The 18,175-nt window shown below is 35.1% G+C and overlaps 1 protein-coding gene across 9 annotated transcripts in view; it reads right to left on the bottom strand.

Moving 5' to 3' along the window:
• Window positions 1-3,567: 3,567 nt before the first annotated feature.
• The window catches only part of LOC121367840, a 36,659-nt gene continuing 22,051 nt past the window's right edge, over window positions 3,568-18,175 (bottom strand). For 5 of the 9 annotated variants that reach the window (XM_041492247.1, XM_041492252.1, XM_041492246.1 and 2 more), the window contains 9 exons: window positions 12,839-12,974; window positions 11,703-11,783; window positions 10,869-10,913; window positions 10,024-10,085; window positions 7,346-7,424; window positions 6,965-7,090; window positions 6,151-6,228; window positions 5,143-5,265; window positions 3,568-3,922 (listed from right to left, as the gene is read on the bottom strand). In XM_041492247.1, the coding sequence (XP_041348181.1) occupies window positions 3,737-3,922; window positions 5,143-5,265; window positions 6,151-6,228; window positions 6,965-7,090; window positions 7,346-7,424; window positions 10,024-10,085; window positions 10,869-10,913; window positions 11,703-11,783; window positions 12,839-12,974 (916 nt within the window). In that variant the 3' untranslated portion in view covers window positions 3,568-3,736. Of the gene's footprint in view, window positions 3,923-5,142; window positions 5,266-6,150; window positions 6,229-6,964; window positions 7,091-7,345; window positions 7,425-10,023; window positions 10,086-10,868; window positions 10,914-11,702; window positions 11,784-12,838; window positions 12,975-13,689; window positions 13,817-14,512; window positions 14,621-14,676; window positions 14,699-16,850; window positions 16,996-18,175 lie in introns of those variants that run through there. The other 4 variants (XM_041492251.1, XM_041492255.1, XM_041492250.1 and 1 more) reach the window with 4 other exon arrangements.

An 18,175-nucleotide genomic window follows, 5' to 3' on the forward strand; every position in this document is an offset into this window, starting at 1 on the left:
GATAATAAAGAAATTATTACACTCGAGTGTGTGTCGTACTGATTTTACGAAACGAGTGTCAGGATTCATGTATTACCTTCGCTCTTGCTCGGGCAATACAAAAATCCGGACACTCGTTTTGTAAAATCAGTACGACACACAAGCTCAGATAATAATCTCTATTTATTACCCCAGCTATTTGCAATTTTTTAAAAGCCTTATTTTGATACTGCCTACATCGGCTTACACGTCCATGTATATAGAAACGACGTAAACTAATTTACTGTTCTGGGTATTGCTTTAACTTTGTATTTTATTCACGGTTCACAGATAATTTTCAAAACCCAAAGTTCTATATATTCAGTGAAAAAAAAAAAAATCTATAATGAATTGCATTAAAGGGACAGATCCTAGTTTTAGCCCGTAAAAATGGACACTAAGTTTAGTTGATCTACAAACCTTAAACAATTTGGATAAAGTTACAACTGAGTGAAACACGAGTCTGTGACTTTGAAACAGTGAAATACCCTCTAAAAATAGACTAAAACTTGACTCCATAACTGTTACTTCTCAGACGCACGTGCGTTTTTAAAAATAAGAGAAATGCATTTTGTGATATTAGAAACACCAGGACGACCAAAAACACTCCGAATATATGGAAATGGCTAATCTAAACAATAAAATATAATTTCAGTTATCAAAAATGGCTCTAATAGTAAAAAATATGCCTTGGTGTTTAAAAACTAGGGTATGTCCCTTTAAACTACCATTTATAACACTGAAACCAGAAAGACGTAAACACAAACACTTTAAACTACCATTTATAACACTGAAACCAGAAAGACGTAAACACAAACACTTTAAACTACCATTTATAACACTGAAACCAGAAAGACGTAAACACAAACACTTTAAACTACTTGACATCATTGTGTGTGCTTTGCCAAATCGTGATGACGTCATATTTAGTACTGACAAGGTGATTGGTTTGTTGGCGTCAAATCGTCCAATAGTAGTGTACGATAAATCAATGTATGATAATTTCTCAGTGAGAAATTATGATTATTATTCCCCCCCCCCCTCCGTTATGAGTGCCCACTGGGGTAATAAATGTATATATGTTGCATTGAGGGTGGAATATGCTGAACTAAAATTCAGTTTTCTATTTTGTTTTATGTGTTTTAATTTGTATTTAATTTTCACTGCTGTCTTGTTTTGTCAGGGGGTGGGATTTAGCTCAGTCAGTCGAGTGCGCACTTGAGGTGCTTGCATCACAGGATCAAACCACCTCTATAGATCTATTGAACCGATTGGGTTTTTTCTCGTTCCAACCAGTGCATCACAACTGGTCAAAGGCCATGGTATGTGTTTTCCTGTCTGTGGGAAAGTGCATATAAAAGATCCCTTGCTGTTTTAGAAAAATGTAATAGGTTTCCTCTATGTGTCAGAATTACATTGTTTGACATTCAATAGCCGATGATTAATTAATCAATGTGCTCTAGTGGTGTCGTTAAACAAAACAAACTTCTGTTTTTGCAGCAATCTAGCACCAATAGCCAAATGGTGTAAATAATAGTGGAAGGGAGATAACTCTTCAGAAACTAGTAAATCATTCAAAGTAAAAAAAAAAAAAGAAGTGTTCCTTACTGGCAACAAAGTACATGGTGTATGTCAATATGTCATCTAATCAATGGCATACGGGTTTTGGATGAAATTTCAGTCAGCATAATTTGAGAATCAGATGATGTTTGAAACTTAATTCTTGACAGAGGCAAACCAAATATAAACAAGATCAGATTATTGTCATAAAATAGTTTGTTATTCTTTTAAATAACGATTATTTTTGTATAGTAGAGGTGGGACAAAGCCCAGTGGTAAAGTGCTCGCATGGTCGGTCTGGGATCGATCCCCATCGGCGGACCCACTGGGCAATTTCTTGATCCATGCAGCCAGCTAGTACACAACAGCTGGTATATCAAAGGCAGTGATATGTGCTATCCGGTCTAGTATGATATAATTTATATATATATAAAATCCTTTGCTACTAATGCAAAAATGTAACAGGTTTCCTCTCTAATGAATGACTGTTTGACGACACCCCAGCATGAAAAATACATTGGCTAAATTGGGCATTTCCTCTAAGACTGTCAAAATTACCAAAGCTTTGACATCCAGCAAATGATTAATCGAGCAATGTGCTCTAGTGGTGTCATTAAAGTGAAATTGTTTTAAACAAGTTTCTTTTTGTTTATTTTCCACCATACACCAGTTTTTTTCATATATTTTGTGTAAAATGTCCTTGCTACTTCGTCAAGTCATGATTCTAAATTATGTTCTATAAGTAAGCTACAAATATATATATATACCTGTGTGATACACAGCCTTGGGGTAATAATAGTCATGCTATGTTACAAAAGACCAATGAATGGAATTAATTACATTGTGACTTACAGATTAGGTGGTATTATATCATAAGCTCATTATATTCAAGAATGAGAAATTCATTAAAGTTGCAATCTCAAAAACATTTTACTATTTAATAATTTTTATTCCCATTACATGCTATTGTGATAAGTAATTATTGTAGATTTGAAATTAAAATGCCCTAGAAACAACAGATCATAATACCTACACTGTAGTAAACCAGTGTGACACCAGTAAGCCAGTATTTTTAAGTACTGTAGATCACCGTGTATTAGCCAACTTTTTAAGCCTCTAAATACTGTCAAGAGAGGAGTGGTCAGCCAATACACAGTCAACAAAAAATGTCTTAAGAAAATACAACAAAATATTGGCGTGTACGGAAATACGATACTTACGATACTAACAAAACTCTGACAATCTAAGACTTCAAAACTGATTATTTTTACTTACTGTCATTGTCGATTCTGCAATTCCTAATAAATTATTACAAACTAAGTTTGATTAGAGATATCACCACTTACAAAAAGAACAGAAGAGGTACATGTAGTGTTCATCATTGCAATTATCTATCGTGGGTGTTAAATATTTACACTGCTGTATAACCATCAAACTACATTTATCAGCTAGTGATGGCCATGCGATCGATTCATTCGAGAAATAAAAGAACAGAACAAAGTTATCCCACATTAGGGGATTCTTTTATAAACCTTTATTCTTTTTTAGTCATCTGAAAATCTATATTAAAAGAGTTTTTGTACATTGTACTTTGATCGGTTTACCCAAACAAATTCCCACGATTGACTGTTGCATGAGACCGACATTACCTCAGTCGGATATATCTATATTTTTGCCCGTTTCAACTACATAAAAGTTGAGTCGGCTTATTCATCATACCAACCTTGTTTTACCAGATACTGAGGGGAAAACTATAGGTTTGGCTATCCAGAGTCAGCTAATACACAGTGGTATATGGTACCCCAAATAATCCCCACTGTATTACACTCTTAGACATATTTATTACCCAAGGGATGGGGAAATAAACTAATTCTATCATTCCCTAATATTTTGTACTTTAAAATGTGCTGAGGTGTTGTTGAACATTCCTTGTTTTTAGATTTAACAGAAAATTAAATACATTTTTAAAAGAAAAAAGAAAGACATTTGAATATGTAAATTTTGTATTAAGAAAATAAAGCATTTTTAAACACTTTTTATTTTCTATTGTGTTAAATATTTTTCTATCAAACAAAATAAAGCAAAAGCATACCTTTATTTTGCATAAACACAACAAAATAAACCCAATAACACACACAGCGGTCCAGGAAATTCATCTTCATTTTATCAGAAATTTTGATTTAAGTTTTTTTAAACTTTTTTTCTTCAGTTCTGCTAACTTGTCAAGCAGACGGTTAATCTGTTTATTTTTCTTGTGAAGCATGGATTTAACATTGTCCACTGGAATGCGGTATAGCTCATCAACAAGTTTTGGGTTTTTGTCCAAATCAACTGGAGGTTCCTTCTGGAAATACAACATAATCAGATATCTTCACTATCACTGCTGATTTGAATGACACATATTTTATTAACATGTAAAATAAGCAATAAATATGGGTTTGGCTAACAAGCTAAAGCCTATTTTAAGACCTCTTCCAGCAGTTTACAAGTATACAATCAATTATGTGATCAACATGATGTAAAAATGTATCTCAAAAATTGAATTATTCTTAAAATAGGAAAATAGCAAAACAAATAAGAAAAGAAAGAAAGGTACAGAATGAGGAATGGTTTGTTATTACCAAGGTGAGGGAGACTGCAGTGTAAAAACAATGTGACAAACTATGAAACAATGTGACAAACTATGAAACAATGTGACAAACTATGAAATAAATGTCCATGTCAATTTGACTACTGAATATAGAGCTTTGTAACACAAAACATTTCCACCAAAACCAGATTTTTGTTTTATAATCCAAGAAAAAAGATGATCAGGTTCAGCACTCTTTAAACACTATCCTACAGTTTTAAACTGAATAATTATTTACCAAAACCAACCAAACTGCCATGAACACATTATGTATTTGAGACCTATGGTATAAAATAATTTTATTTCTACCTTTAGTTATGACATCCGCGTTAATATATTATTAAAAAAATAAAAGTATAAAATATGGTGCCATGGCAACAGAGCTGCAATCAAGTAGAAAGCTTTTATGATTAATACTTAATAACTAACCCACTGTCCTGGAAAGGCAACCCAGATAGCTGAGGTGTGTCCCCAGGACAGCATCTTCAACCTTAATTGGATATAAGCACGAAAATATCTATAAATTTGGCTCCAGTGCTATGGGTCTATGAATTTTGCTCCAATACTATGGGTCTATGAATGTTGCTCCAATACTATGGATCTATAAATTTGGCTCCAGTGCTATGGGTCTATGAATTTTGCTCCAATACTATGGGTCTATGAATGTTGCTCCAATACTATGGATCTATAAATTTTGCTCCAGTACTATGGGTCTATGAATTTTGCTCCAGTACTATGGGTCTATGAATTTTGCTCCAATACTATGGATCTATAAATTTGGCTCCAGTACTATGGGTCTATGAATTTTGCTCCAGTACTATGGATCTATAAATTTTGCTCCAGTATTATGGATCTATAAATTTGGCTCCAGTACTATGGGTCTATGAATTTTATTCCAGTACTTTTCTTTCAATGTACAGGTTATTTCTACTTACTGGGTTATCTGGACAGAGAGTTTCGTCTCTGAGATTGGAGACGATGTGAGCTGGTTTGATCAGAAAGTATCCATACTGCCCATCTGAAACTACACGATTCTCCCGACCTCGCATTGCATGATCCTGTAAAGAAAACAATACACAACATATTAATTATGTAATAATCATTAAATACATACATGTGAAGATTCATAAAATTTAAAAACAGAATAGAATAGAAATTAGCAAGTACTGTATAAAATTACATTATTTGTCAGAACAATTGGGAAATTATCAGTTGAATTTGGATGGAAATATTCATAATTTTAAAGCAGTTTAATGGAATACTGACAAAAAGGGCCAAATTCACAAAGACTATTATAGTGTTATACCTGTGTAAATACATGTACCGGTATTTACAATGCTTAAAAACATGCGTTTAACAAAAACACAAGGAATTTTATGGTAAAAATCCATCAGATCAGATATGAATTGTTTAACTTTACAATTCAATGATTTAATAAACATAAATTGGATGTATAATTTTCCAATCCCATCTGTATTATATTTTTTAAAACTACGTGAATTCGTTATCTGAAGCTATCATCAGTATTTAATGAGCGGGCGAGACATAGCCCAGTGGTAAAGAGCTCGCTTGATGTGCAGTCTGTTTGGGATCGATCCCCGTCAGTGGGCCCATTGGGCTATTTCTCGCTCAAGCCAGTGCACCACAACTGGTGCATCAAAGGTCATGGTATGTGCTATCCTGCCTATGGGATGGTGCATATAAAAGATCCCTTGCTGCTAATCGAAAAGAGTAGCCCATGAAGTGGCGACAGCGGGTTTCCTCCTTCAATATCTGTGTGGTCCATAACCATATGTCCGACGCCATATAACCGTAAATAAAATGTGTTGAGTGCGTCGTTAAATGAAACATTTCCTTCCTTCCTTCCAGTATCTAATGGAAATGAAAGAATCTACCTGTACTGATACATACAACAAAATACAAAGAGAAACTGTAATATTCACCTGAATGAACTGCTTAGCTAGGTCATCATTAGTGTGAGACATCATGAGCCGACAGCCCCACGTAACCAGTGCTAGAGGCTGACGAAGTAGAAAATATTAACTACTTAAAAACTATAAAAAAAAAATTCCTAAATTGTTGATAAAAATATAAAATGTAAATTTGTTTCAGCGTAATGCATTTACAATCTGAAAGAAAACATTAAAGTTTGTTTTGTTTAACGACACCACTAGAGAACATTGATTATTATGTTGGTGCTATACCAAATACGATTTTGCTAATGTGCATCATTGCACTTTGAACTGGAACTGAACAGAACTGGAAGTTGATCATGACACCGTTGCTACACCGGCTGAGAAATCGCATCGAAGCGCTTTGGAATGTACTACACCAAATACAGTTCTCATGTAAAAGGAGGGTTCTGTTGCTTTCAACTGACGTCATTTACCTGTGTTTTTGCTTCCATATGACGTCATCCAGTTTTTCTTTACCTTTAAAGTACAATAGTAACCTGCAAAATAGAGGATGTGAATGGCCTGTATAGCTTTCATACGATGTGACGTCATAAATAGAACCAAACTGAACTGGAATGGGTTCAAACCGCTTAGAAATGCTTCAAGATGCATTTGATGTAGCAACAACTGGAAGTAACCGCATTGAAGCACATCGATGCACTTTGGATGTTTGGTGTAGCACCAACATTAATCATATTGGAAGAGAATGAAGCTTATTCTGATATTATTAAAAGCACATTTTAAAGTATAACTAATAAAAATAAAAATAAATGCACGTAAAAGTACTAAATGGTGCCACTACCTGATCAGTGGGAAGATCGTATGGTGTAACGACGTGTTTTCGAATGCAGTTTGTTACAATTTTCCTCAGACGGGCCACCTCATCTGGGTCTGCACAGGGGTGATAGAGTAGAGCCACAGCACCATGCTGCAAAATATACACACATCGAAGAGAATTCAATAAGCATAACTGTACAAATTTAAAATACTAGATATAAACATGAACACTTAGGGGGAAAAAAGGACAACAATGAATAAAGATACAATTAAAACATCTTTAATTTTTTTAAGAAATGTGTATTGACATGAATTTATATATTTTATTATTTAAGTATTTTAATTGATATTGAGCAACAAATAAAGGCTATTTTTCTATTGCAATCACTGGAAGGAAGAACCTTACCTCTAGAGCGTGAAGCCATCTCTGTACAGGTAAAAATACATATTCTCCATACATGGGCCAGAGTGGACGATGAGCCCCACTAAAAACATAAAACACCATCAGTTTGTGAGTCATATTACAGATTATTATCCATATGGTTAAAAATGTCTTGGTACATATCAACGTGATACATCCCACTAGAACACCAAGTGGGACATAACACTTCTGACGTCTTACAGGAACGTCCACTAAATGATTTTAGTGATATAAATTAAGATTGATTGTGGGTAATAAATAGGATATTAAACAAGTTTCCATTTCATATTATATTTATGTCCCTCGCAAATTAATTTTCATTGTCACTTGCTAAAGCTTGTGACAATTGAACATTATTTCACTGGGGACATAAACATGATAAGAAATGGAAGCTTGTTTAAGATCCTATAATTTAAACTTTTTATATTTGAGATTTGTACATGTGACATAAAACCTGTACCGTACCTACCAGTAGTTAGTCATTTCAAAATTGATTCGGAATTAATATTTAACATTTTAGAATAACATAGAAATTTAAGAAACTTAAAAAGGAAATCCAGATGCCATAAAAAACAAAATGTTTCCTGAGAAAATCTGTCAACACATTTATTTAAGCATGATTTGTGTGAACTAAATGAGTGAGTAAGCAGGTAAATGTAATTAATTTAATAATATCCAGAAATTATCATACTATGTGTGGAGGAATAGGGCCCCAATGTTCTAACTTATCTCACAAAACCAAACTCCACAACCAAAAAAACAAGTGATAATAATTTGTGACCATACATACCAGTGTTCTCGCTGCTCCATTTAAACGGGGCGCCCCGCCCCGTTATTCCATTTTGCCGCCCTCCTTTATTTTTGAGCGCCCCTCTTTATTTTCTAGCACCTATCTCCGCTATTTCCAAATGCACACTTGTTTCCACACAAAAAACAACGATCAGTCTGCACACTGGACATCAAAAGAAAAAAGCTGCGTTGTGTACGAAAAAGCAATTGACGAGACATTTACAACAGTTACCGTAACGTAATTTAACAGTATTTTTAACAGCCTCTATTTTGTCCAATATCAGTATCCATTTGTATGTTTGATAGACACAATAAAAGTTATATTTTATGTGAGCAATGAAAACATTTAATTTTTTACGGATTCGGCAATCTCCGATTGAAAAAAACAAACCTTATTGGGCGCCAAATTTGTCACGTGATCAGAACGGTCATTCTGTCTTTTGTTTCCGCTAACTATCGTTTGGTATTTTGTCCTCAGTTGCAGATATACTAGTAATTGGTTGTAACTGATGATTTTTACTTTCTGTCATTTTGTTTATTCAGCAGTTCTTTATAAAATATTGTAAACTTTTAATTTTGGGGGATATGAACGCTTATAAAAACAACGGAAGTGGTAGTGTTTATCATTAAAATCATTTATCTTGAGTGCCAAATAATATATACACCGCCTTTACAAAAACGAAACTACTTTTTATCAGCAGGCGATATTTTATCACAGCGATCGATTCATTCGATGAAGATGGAAATAACAAAAATGTATCCGACGTTAGGAGATCACTTTACAAACATCTTTATTGTTTTTCGTATATCTTGAAATCTTTATTAAAAATAATATTATTAAAACTTTGATCGCTCCAGCAAAACCGGAACTGCCCGTGAATGTCGAACCGATATCATCTTCAGTTCAATTAAAAGACGAGTTTGCTTGTATTTCGTATTTATAAACCTTTTTGCACTTTTTTGTAGGCAAAATAAGGAGTATGTCTTTTCACAAAGTCTATCAACACACAACAATATGGTAACCAAACTACTCGGCCCCCCCCCCCCCCCCCCCCCCCCCCCCTTTTTTTTTTTGCTTTTCGTTTATTGGTTGTTGTTTTTTTGAAAGGTGTGGTGCCGAGCGGGCCGCCCTCCTTTAATTTTCACCCAGCGAGAACACTGCATACATATATAAATTAACAACGTAAAGTAAAATAAGAGAATTAACTATTCAACATCAGTCATAGGAGGCTAATACTTTTTTTTTTTTTCATAAATGCAGATACAGATGGACAGCATATCTGTAGTCCCTGTCAACCAACAATCTGCATCACACAAGGATTTTGCAGAAGTAAATGTCTTGCCTACCACAAATATTTTTGGTGCACGACAATAAAACCCCTGCAAACCCACCAGACTTAAAAGAATAAGCATCTCCCACTCCAACCATTTCACATAAAGTATATGAATGTAATGGTTCCCATTTCATTTCAAACTTATTTCCGTGCTTCTTTCCAATTAAGGTGCAAGCACGCTGTCCTGGGCACACACCTCAGCTATCTGGGCTGTCTGTCCAGGACAGTGGGTTAGTTGTTAGTGGTTAGTTGTTAGTGAGAGAGAAGAGGGTGTAGTGGTCTTATACCTAACTATTCAACATCAGTCACAGGAGGCTAATACTTGCACCTACCTACTGAGTCATTAAACTCGCTCTGGGTGGGAGCCGATACCAGTTTGAGAACCCATTATCTACCAGCCTTATGTCCGATGGCTTAACCACAACACCACCGAGGCCGGTAATGGTCCCTAGCTGGTGTTAGAGTGGACAAACAGCTGGACCATACTTACCTAGCTTAAAGTTAATTACAATGGTGTCTCCTTAATTCTAATCAGCTTACCTCATGGGAGGGTGATCCTTATAATGAATTGGAGATGGGTAGCATACATGCATTGGAGGGTTCTGCAAAATGAAAGTGAAATTAATTTCAAAATGCATTACTGCCAATTAGGTCTTCAAGACACTAAACAAAAGTTAGGGAACTGAAGCTTAGAAAACAAAACATTTGGCAGGTGATTAAAAGAAAGTCTCACTTTTTGGAACTGAATAGAGAAAAAGAATGTAATGAAGAACATTCAATTTTTAACAAGACCAGTTTATTATGTTGTGTATTGATGTTCATTCCGAAAAATGTTTATTTTTAAAATGGTGCGTGACACAAAACAATGTAATAAAAAAATGCTATATACCAATGAGAACCCCCTACTCAACTGAAAAAGAATCAAGGAACCCCTAAATAAGGCCGCCTCAAGCTAGACAAAAATAGTAGTACTTTAAAAGTAAAAAGGCAGCTGCTCATTTTAAATCATGATTAAGAAAAAAAAAAATTCTTTAACGATGCACTCAAGACATTTTATTTACAGTTATATGGCATCGGACATATGGTTAAGGACCACAGAGATATTGAGAAAGGAAACCCGCAGTCGCCACCTTATGGGCTATTCTTTTTTATTAGCAGCAAGGGATCTTTTATATGCACCATCCCACAGACAGGATAACACATACCACGGCCTTTGATATACCAGTCGTGGTGCACTGGTTGGAGCGAGAAATAGCCCAATGGGCCCACCGACGGGGATCGATCCTAGACTGACCATGCATCAAGCGAATGCTTTACAACTGGGCTACATTCTGTCCCCGCATGATTAACAAGACAGGTGGATGACAAAAAACATGAATGCTTACCATTTCATCCTTGGTCTGACAGTAAACAAATGGGTCTTGAAGAGTCTGAAAATAAAAGAGAATATATGTTTCATTACGGACACAGAATGTCTTGCTGGAAGCCAGTCGTCACACCCACTCCCCTCCACACTCGCCTGGAAAATTTTAACAGCTGCAAATTAATCACCTTGCAATAAAAAAAAAAGTATAAATTTTTCGGTTTAACTTAATGTGATTGCTCACCCGGCATCATTTAAAGATAATGATCTTCAGCTCGTCTTGATTTGGCTCATGGCGAAGATTGGAAGCTGCTTTGAATATTGTTTTTATTCTGAATATAGATTATAACATAATACGACACATAATGACTTATGTGTCACATTATGTTATAATCTATATTCAGAATTTTATATCTGAAATTGCACATTTTAAACACCTGTCCACATGATAAAGAAAATAAACTGGAATGTTCTCATTTCAGAACTGGGACCATCAACACTGTCATTATTTTTGGTTTGATGAATCGTGCCAATTCAACAAAACCTCGTCAGGGAAAACAAGCCATACTTTTAAGGATTACATTACACAATTTACAGGCAACCCACTTCATTTTGCACAACCTGTTGCATCCACATATATGATGTCCTAAATTTAACATGGAAATAAAAAATGGGTTCCACAAACCTAAGACATGCCAAGCAAACAAAATTATCACTCTCATAATTTTCTGAAGTCTGCCTATGGTATAGAAATTTTACACTGAGGTTAGGATAATTTTGTACATCTTTTGAATCAGATTTAGTTCAGTTTACTGCACTATATACCAAGAATGTCTATCGTTAATGAGTTACTCACTGGTCTGAGGGTGGGTCCATGACAAGTGTAGTTCTGTGAACTGTGTGGGCCATATGGGTCCCAGTCTACTTCTAGACTCCACTGTCAAACAAATTTAAAAAAAGACACACTAAAATTTACTTAACATGATTCCATAATACTTTTCTAAAACATTCTTATAAATGTACAAGTGTCACAAACAAGCATTCTGGGAGTACGCAAAAGCAATACGAACCCCGACCAAACCTAAAATATTTTTGTATTTCCAAAGTTCAAGGGTCATAACTCTCGTCACAAATTGGTGAAATGCCATGAAAGTCAAACTTGATCTGTACTGTGTTCAGTACATGATAAATCTATACACAAAATTCCAGCACAATTATCTCAAAGCATTGTAAAAATAATGCCAAGAAAACTATATGTGGGACAGACAGACAGAAGGATGGAGATGAAACCTATAAACACCCCCCCCCCCCACCCCCCCAGTTGTACTGGTAGAGGCCTAATAAATGTAGACCTATTTAAAGCCTTGTTTCTATACAATTATGCAAGACTGAAATGTCCAATAGATGTAATAGTGTCCACCAGACAGTAATTTATTCTGCAATCTATGGCTTAGCTCTAGAAGCCTAACATTGAATGCTTAGAATGTAGAAAGGCACGATGCATTAGTGATGTGAATGACTGTGGCATACCTGACATTAAATTAATATTCCTTTGAGAAGAAAAAAAAGGCGACATATTTAAAATTACTTTAGTGCTTATTCACAATTATCTATATTTTCTCACATCTATTCTTTTTAGCTAGCCATCTCCCTCCACCCTCCATCCTAAAATTGTACACTAAAAAATATGTAGATTTTTAAGAGCTACTTTCAACATTGTTTCTGGTTTTTAAAATGTATTTTGGCATTAGCCATCCCCCCCCCCCCCCATCCCTGTCCCCCTCTGCTAGCATCTGTACATATCAAAATGATAATAATTAAAAGCCTCTTAATCATTTCATGTTGCTATTGGCACACATTATCCAGATATTAAACAAGTGTACAAAAGGAGCTTGTCTGCAGTTGTTTTTAGATGCAGGTGGATGTTATAGAAAACATTATAACAAGTCTAAGCATACATGTCTTGTAAAAATATTAAATTTAATGATGTACCTTATTATCATCACAAGAAGGGTTTTTCACTCCATGTGGAATGCCTCCATGTGGATCGGGGGTCGTCTCCAGAGACTTGACATCAAGAACCACCATGAGCAGAATCAAAACACAGAACAGGACCATCCTGCTGAACCTTCAAAACAAACAGAACCTTAAAAACCAAACAGAACCTTAAAAACAAACAGAATCTTCAAAACAAACAGAACCTTAAAAACAAACAGAATCTTCAAAACAAACAGAACCTTCAAAACCAAACAGAACCTTAAAAAGAAACAGAACCTTAAAAACCTTACAGGACCTTAAAAACCAAACAGAACCTTAAAAACAAACAGAACTTTAAAAACCTTAATAACCTTAGACGTCAGACTGAGCTAAAATAATATAGCTCTGAACATGAAGTTATGACAGGCACATGTCAGCAGATTTGTACATACACTAACATTAAGTGGTGTAAGCCATCACTTCTACTAAGCACGCACTTGTTTTAAAAAGACCATTTTATTATTCTCAACTAAAACAGTACCGTGTGGCATATATTAAAGCATTCTCCAATTAATTAATTTTTTTGCCAACTCAACCAAATTGGTATATCAAAATATATGGTATGTGCTGTCCTGTCTGTGGTAATGTATACACTGTATATAAAAAAAAGAAAAAAAAAAGAGTCCTTGCTGCTAATGAAAACATTTTGCTGATTTCCTCCAAGACTATATGACATAATGAATAAATGTGCTCTAGTTGTGTTGTTAAACAAAGCAAATTTCCATCTTAAAGTTGTAACCCACAGGGGGCAAAGGATCCTATGACCCATCATGCCAGGGGCAAGAACTCTGTGGTAAAACTCTCACCTAGTGCACAATCTGTCTACGATCGATCAGTAGGCCCATTCAGCTAGATCCCGTTCCAGCCAGTGCTCCACAGCTGTGGTAACAAATGTTGTGGTATGGACTATCCTGTCTATCAGATCCCTTGTTGCTAAATAATTGAAAAAGAGTGGAAGCAACGGGTTTCCTCTCCTAATTGGTCTCTGTGGACCTTAAAGGGACATTCCTGAGTGTGCTGCAATTTTTAAGATGTCATCGACTAACAAAGACTTTTTAACAATTGTAATTACGTATCAAATATATTTTTCTACATAAAATATTAGTGGCTGTATATTAAAAGTGTTTCTGATCGTTCTACTATTTGAACTAGGTTAAATTTAATTTTATTTCCTAAAAAAGATTTTTTCGTACGTACGAAATTATTTGAAGACAAAATCCAGTTTGGGCTTCTTACAAATATTAAGACGATCAGAAACACTTTGAATATACAGACACTGATATTGTAAACAAGAAAATATATTTAATATGTAAGTTTAATCATAGAAATATTTTATTAGTCGGAAACATGTTACAATGCAGCAAACTCGGGAATGTCCCTTTAACCATAATTAAATTGTTGAACTAAAACACTACTTTATTTTTTTTCTACTAATGAACTACATGTACTGGTACACGATCTTTTATTAAAGTTAAAATTTCTTTTAAGTACACACACCCCCCCCCACCCACCCCCCCCCAAAAAAACACAACGAACCCCACCCATGCCTGAAAAAGTCTAATGAAGATTGCAGCTTTATGCAGCCAAATGCATTACAAGATACATTCGAATACACAGATGATTACTCACATACATGTCTAATGGAACAAACATGTTTCATCAGGAACCCAGACTATAATACCCATCATACATAATGACAGCCATGAAGAAAAAAACAACTCCTGTCTGACTGAAAACATCACTTCCATACGTTTCCAATCATTTGTAACACAAGAGAATGAGAAATCACATACATGTGTGTGTACAATTACTGGCCAAAAGCATTTGGCATTCTCTCACTCTGATCCAATTTTCAAAATATGCCACTGCATCTTTGGTCTACAGCCATTAATAACAGCAGTATTTATATGCATGCACATAGACATGTCTTTGTAGTGAAGCTTCATGTATAATCCATTACATGTGCATTAGAGGGCTTGTATGCGGATGCACATGAACAGAGTTTCGGTGCAATGTAGACATGCCAAGCTTTCTCTGTGGTATGCTACAAAGATTAAATCATTACCAAATCATCCTGCAAATAATGCAGTGTTTGATAACAATTATATGACGTTGTTTTATGTGAGGTCAATTAAGTAATTTTTATCAGTTTCCAACATTGATTTAACCAACATTTTTTAAACAACTTCATATTTTGTTTTGCCACTTTGATATATACCAAACCACAAAAAATTGTATGTGATCTTGTGAATCTGAAGAAAGATCACACAGATGCAGTTATTTATTAAGATCATTTCATAAAAATCCAAGATGGGTACCATGATTACATTCCTGTTTATACAGATGGATCATGGGATAGAAATTCTGCTTCAGTTTTTTCATCAGACACAATCATTTCTAAGACATTGCCAGACTCGGCATCCACATTTACTGATAAAATTTGGGCAATATTAGTGGTAACCAATATATCTTTTCATCTTGCCATTATGATTTGAATGGTGCAGCTCAATCTGATTAAAATTAGCTCTACTGGGTCTACCAGTAGATCTAACAGCATTGTGTGGACTCCCATGTTCAGGTGACTTTTCATCTATAAATAACAATTTAAATATCGACCAATTACACTTCGCCTTTTATAGCATTATTCAGGAGCATACAAATTCTAAAAATATCAGGCGAGACTATTTATGCAATAGGCTATTGCATAAATAGTCTATGTCTATGTTGGTCTATTTCAACATTGAAAAAATGGGGGGGGGGGGGTGCAGTAATAAACTCTGGATTGTATACTAGTATAAACAGATTTTATGGCTATACCATCACAGGGTTTTTTTTCGTCTTGAAACTAATTTTATATAAAATTTTATATTGAAATTAGTTTCCGGCATACTTCGTAATTCACCCGAATCATTTCGTATAACCTCGGCATAATTCCAAATGTTTTCAAATTCTTTTCAATATCACTGGCATGATTTTGCAAGTAAGGTTTTGATTGGTCGAATAAAAGGTTAACTGGACATGAGCTCCAACGTGCTGTTGTTAGATCCACATGTAATAGTGGAACTAATTTTAATTAGATTGGGTGCGGCTCTGAACAAGTTCATTCTGTCAAGCCAGTCCAGGAAGAGTGGCATTGTACATGTATTGTAGGGTTTTTTATACAGCTCTGTACACTCTTCTTTTTGTTTTTTACATATTTATATTAAAATAAAATTTGATGTGAAGTAATCATAATCACATACTTACCTTTGTTTGACACCCAATAGCCAATGTGTATTTTTGTGGTGGAGAGTTATTAAACATTCACTCATTCATTCATTACTGTCTCAAACTGGTCTAATACTACACACATGGTTGTATAGTAACAATATTTTTAAGTGATAAAGATTCAGCAAATTGCAACCTGTAGTGTACCGGTATCTAAAACAATACTGATCATTATCAATGTAAGCTAGCTTAAGTTTGGTTTGTTTAGCAACGCCAATAGTGCACATTGATATATTAATTACCAGCTATTGGATGTCAAACATTTGGTAATTCTATCATATAGTCTTGGAGAAGAAACCTGTTATATTTTTTCATCAGAAGCAATGGATCTTTTATATGCACATTCCCAAAAACAGTATAGCACATACCACGGTCTCTGGCTCAATATTAGCTTGCAACATAATCAAGTCTTTGCAACATAACAAAGTCCTTATATTCTGTGATAAAATACAATGTACATATCTATCTGTATTGCTTTCTCTCATTAGTGACAACATCAATCAAGTTTTTGCCTGGCACAAAAATCTGCCTGTAACAAATTTTATTTTTCATGTAAATACAGTGCATCAACAATATAGCATATGTACATCACCAGTATAGTCTATAGTGCATTCTGCAATCTGCTAAACATATATAACACAGATGATAATATTTAAAATAATCAACTGCAACTTAAATCAACTAAAGCAACAATACTAACCTTTTGTGTGAAACAACATATGATCACTGAATGAATTTTTTTGTTTTTGTTTTAAATATCCCAATTCTCTGTAGATTTACTACAATGCCGAGGAATCACACACAACACAGCTGGACACAGGACCAGTGAATAAACATGAAGAATGAAAGAAATCCAATAACATGAAACGGCAATAAGATATCGATTGTCTGTGTCGCATAATTCATCAAGTCAGCTAGGTGATGCCACAACATGAAGATAAGATATCACTTGGTATAAAAATAACACTAGCTATATGCATGGCTGTACTCCCCGTTGTAGCATGAGGAAACACCAGTTCCTGCTGAATCAGAAGTTAAGTAATTGTGGGACAAGAGTACTTGGATGGAGGGGTGGAGTGCTCTCCTGAGGCTCAATGGATTGTAGAATCAATCTCAATGGATTTGAATGAATGAATGAAGGAAGGAAGGAAAAAATGAACGAACAAACGAATGAATGACTGAACTAACAAACAAATGCACGCACTAACGAACAAACAAACAAAGAAACAACAAACGAACGGAAGAACAAAATGAACGAACAAAACAAACAAAAGTAATGTTTAATGAAAGAAAGAAATGTTTTAACGACGCACTCAACACATTTTATTTACGGTTATATGGCGTCAGACATATGGCTAAGGACCACACAGATTTTGAGAGGAAACCCGCTGTCGCCACTTCATGGGCTATTCTTTCCGATTAGCAGCAAGGGATCTTTTATTTGCACTTCCCACAGGCAGGATAGCACAAACCATGGCCTTTGTTGAACCAGTTATGGATCACTGGTCGGTGCAAGTGGTTTACACCTACCCATTGAGCCTTGCGGTGCACTCACTCAGGGTTTGGAGTCGGTATCTGGATTAAAAATCCCATGCCTCGACTGGGATCCAAACCCAGTACCTACCAGTCTCTAGACCGATGGCCTAACCACAACGCCACCAAGGCCGGTCGAATGTTTAATGACACCTCAGCACACAAATACATGGGTTCTTGGGTGTTAAACAAATGTAAATAAATTAATCAATTGATGATCAACATCAGTATAAAAATTCCAGTGTTAAACTAAAACAGTGCAAAGAGCTGTGCAACATATCATAAGTATATTAAACCACAGTTGGTTACTGGTTGGTCATATAGGCCTCATTATTAGCCGTCAAAGGCCACATTATGTACTGTTCTGTTTGGGGAAAAGTTCATATAAAAGATCATTTGCTGCTTTGCTGTGCACTAGCAGCAAGTTTCTTCACATTCAACCTAATGTTGAAATAACCATTTTTGGACACCAAACAGCCAAAGTTTAAAAAG

Source organism: Gigantopelta aegis, chromosome 3, assembly GCF_016097555.1.
Source record: "Gigantopelta aegis isolate Gae_Host chromosome 3, Gae_host_genome, whole genome shotgun sequence".
NCBI classification, from domain to species: domain Eukaryota; kingdom Metazoa; phylum Mollusca; class Gastropoda; order Neomphalida; family Peltospiridae; genus Gigantopelta; species Gigantopelta aegis.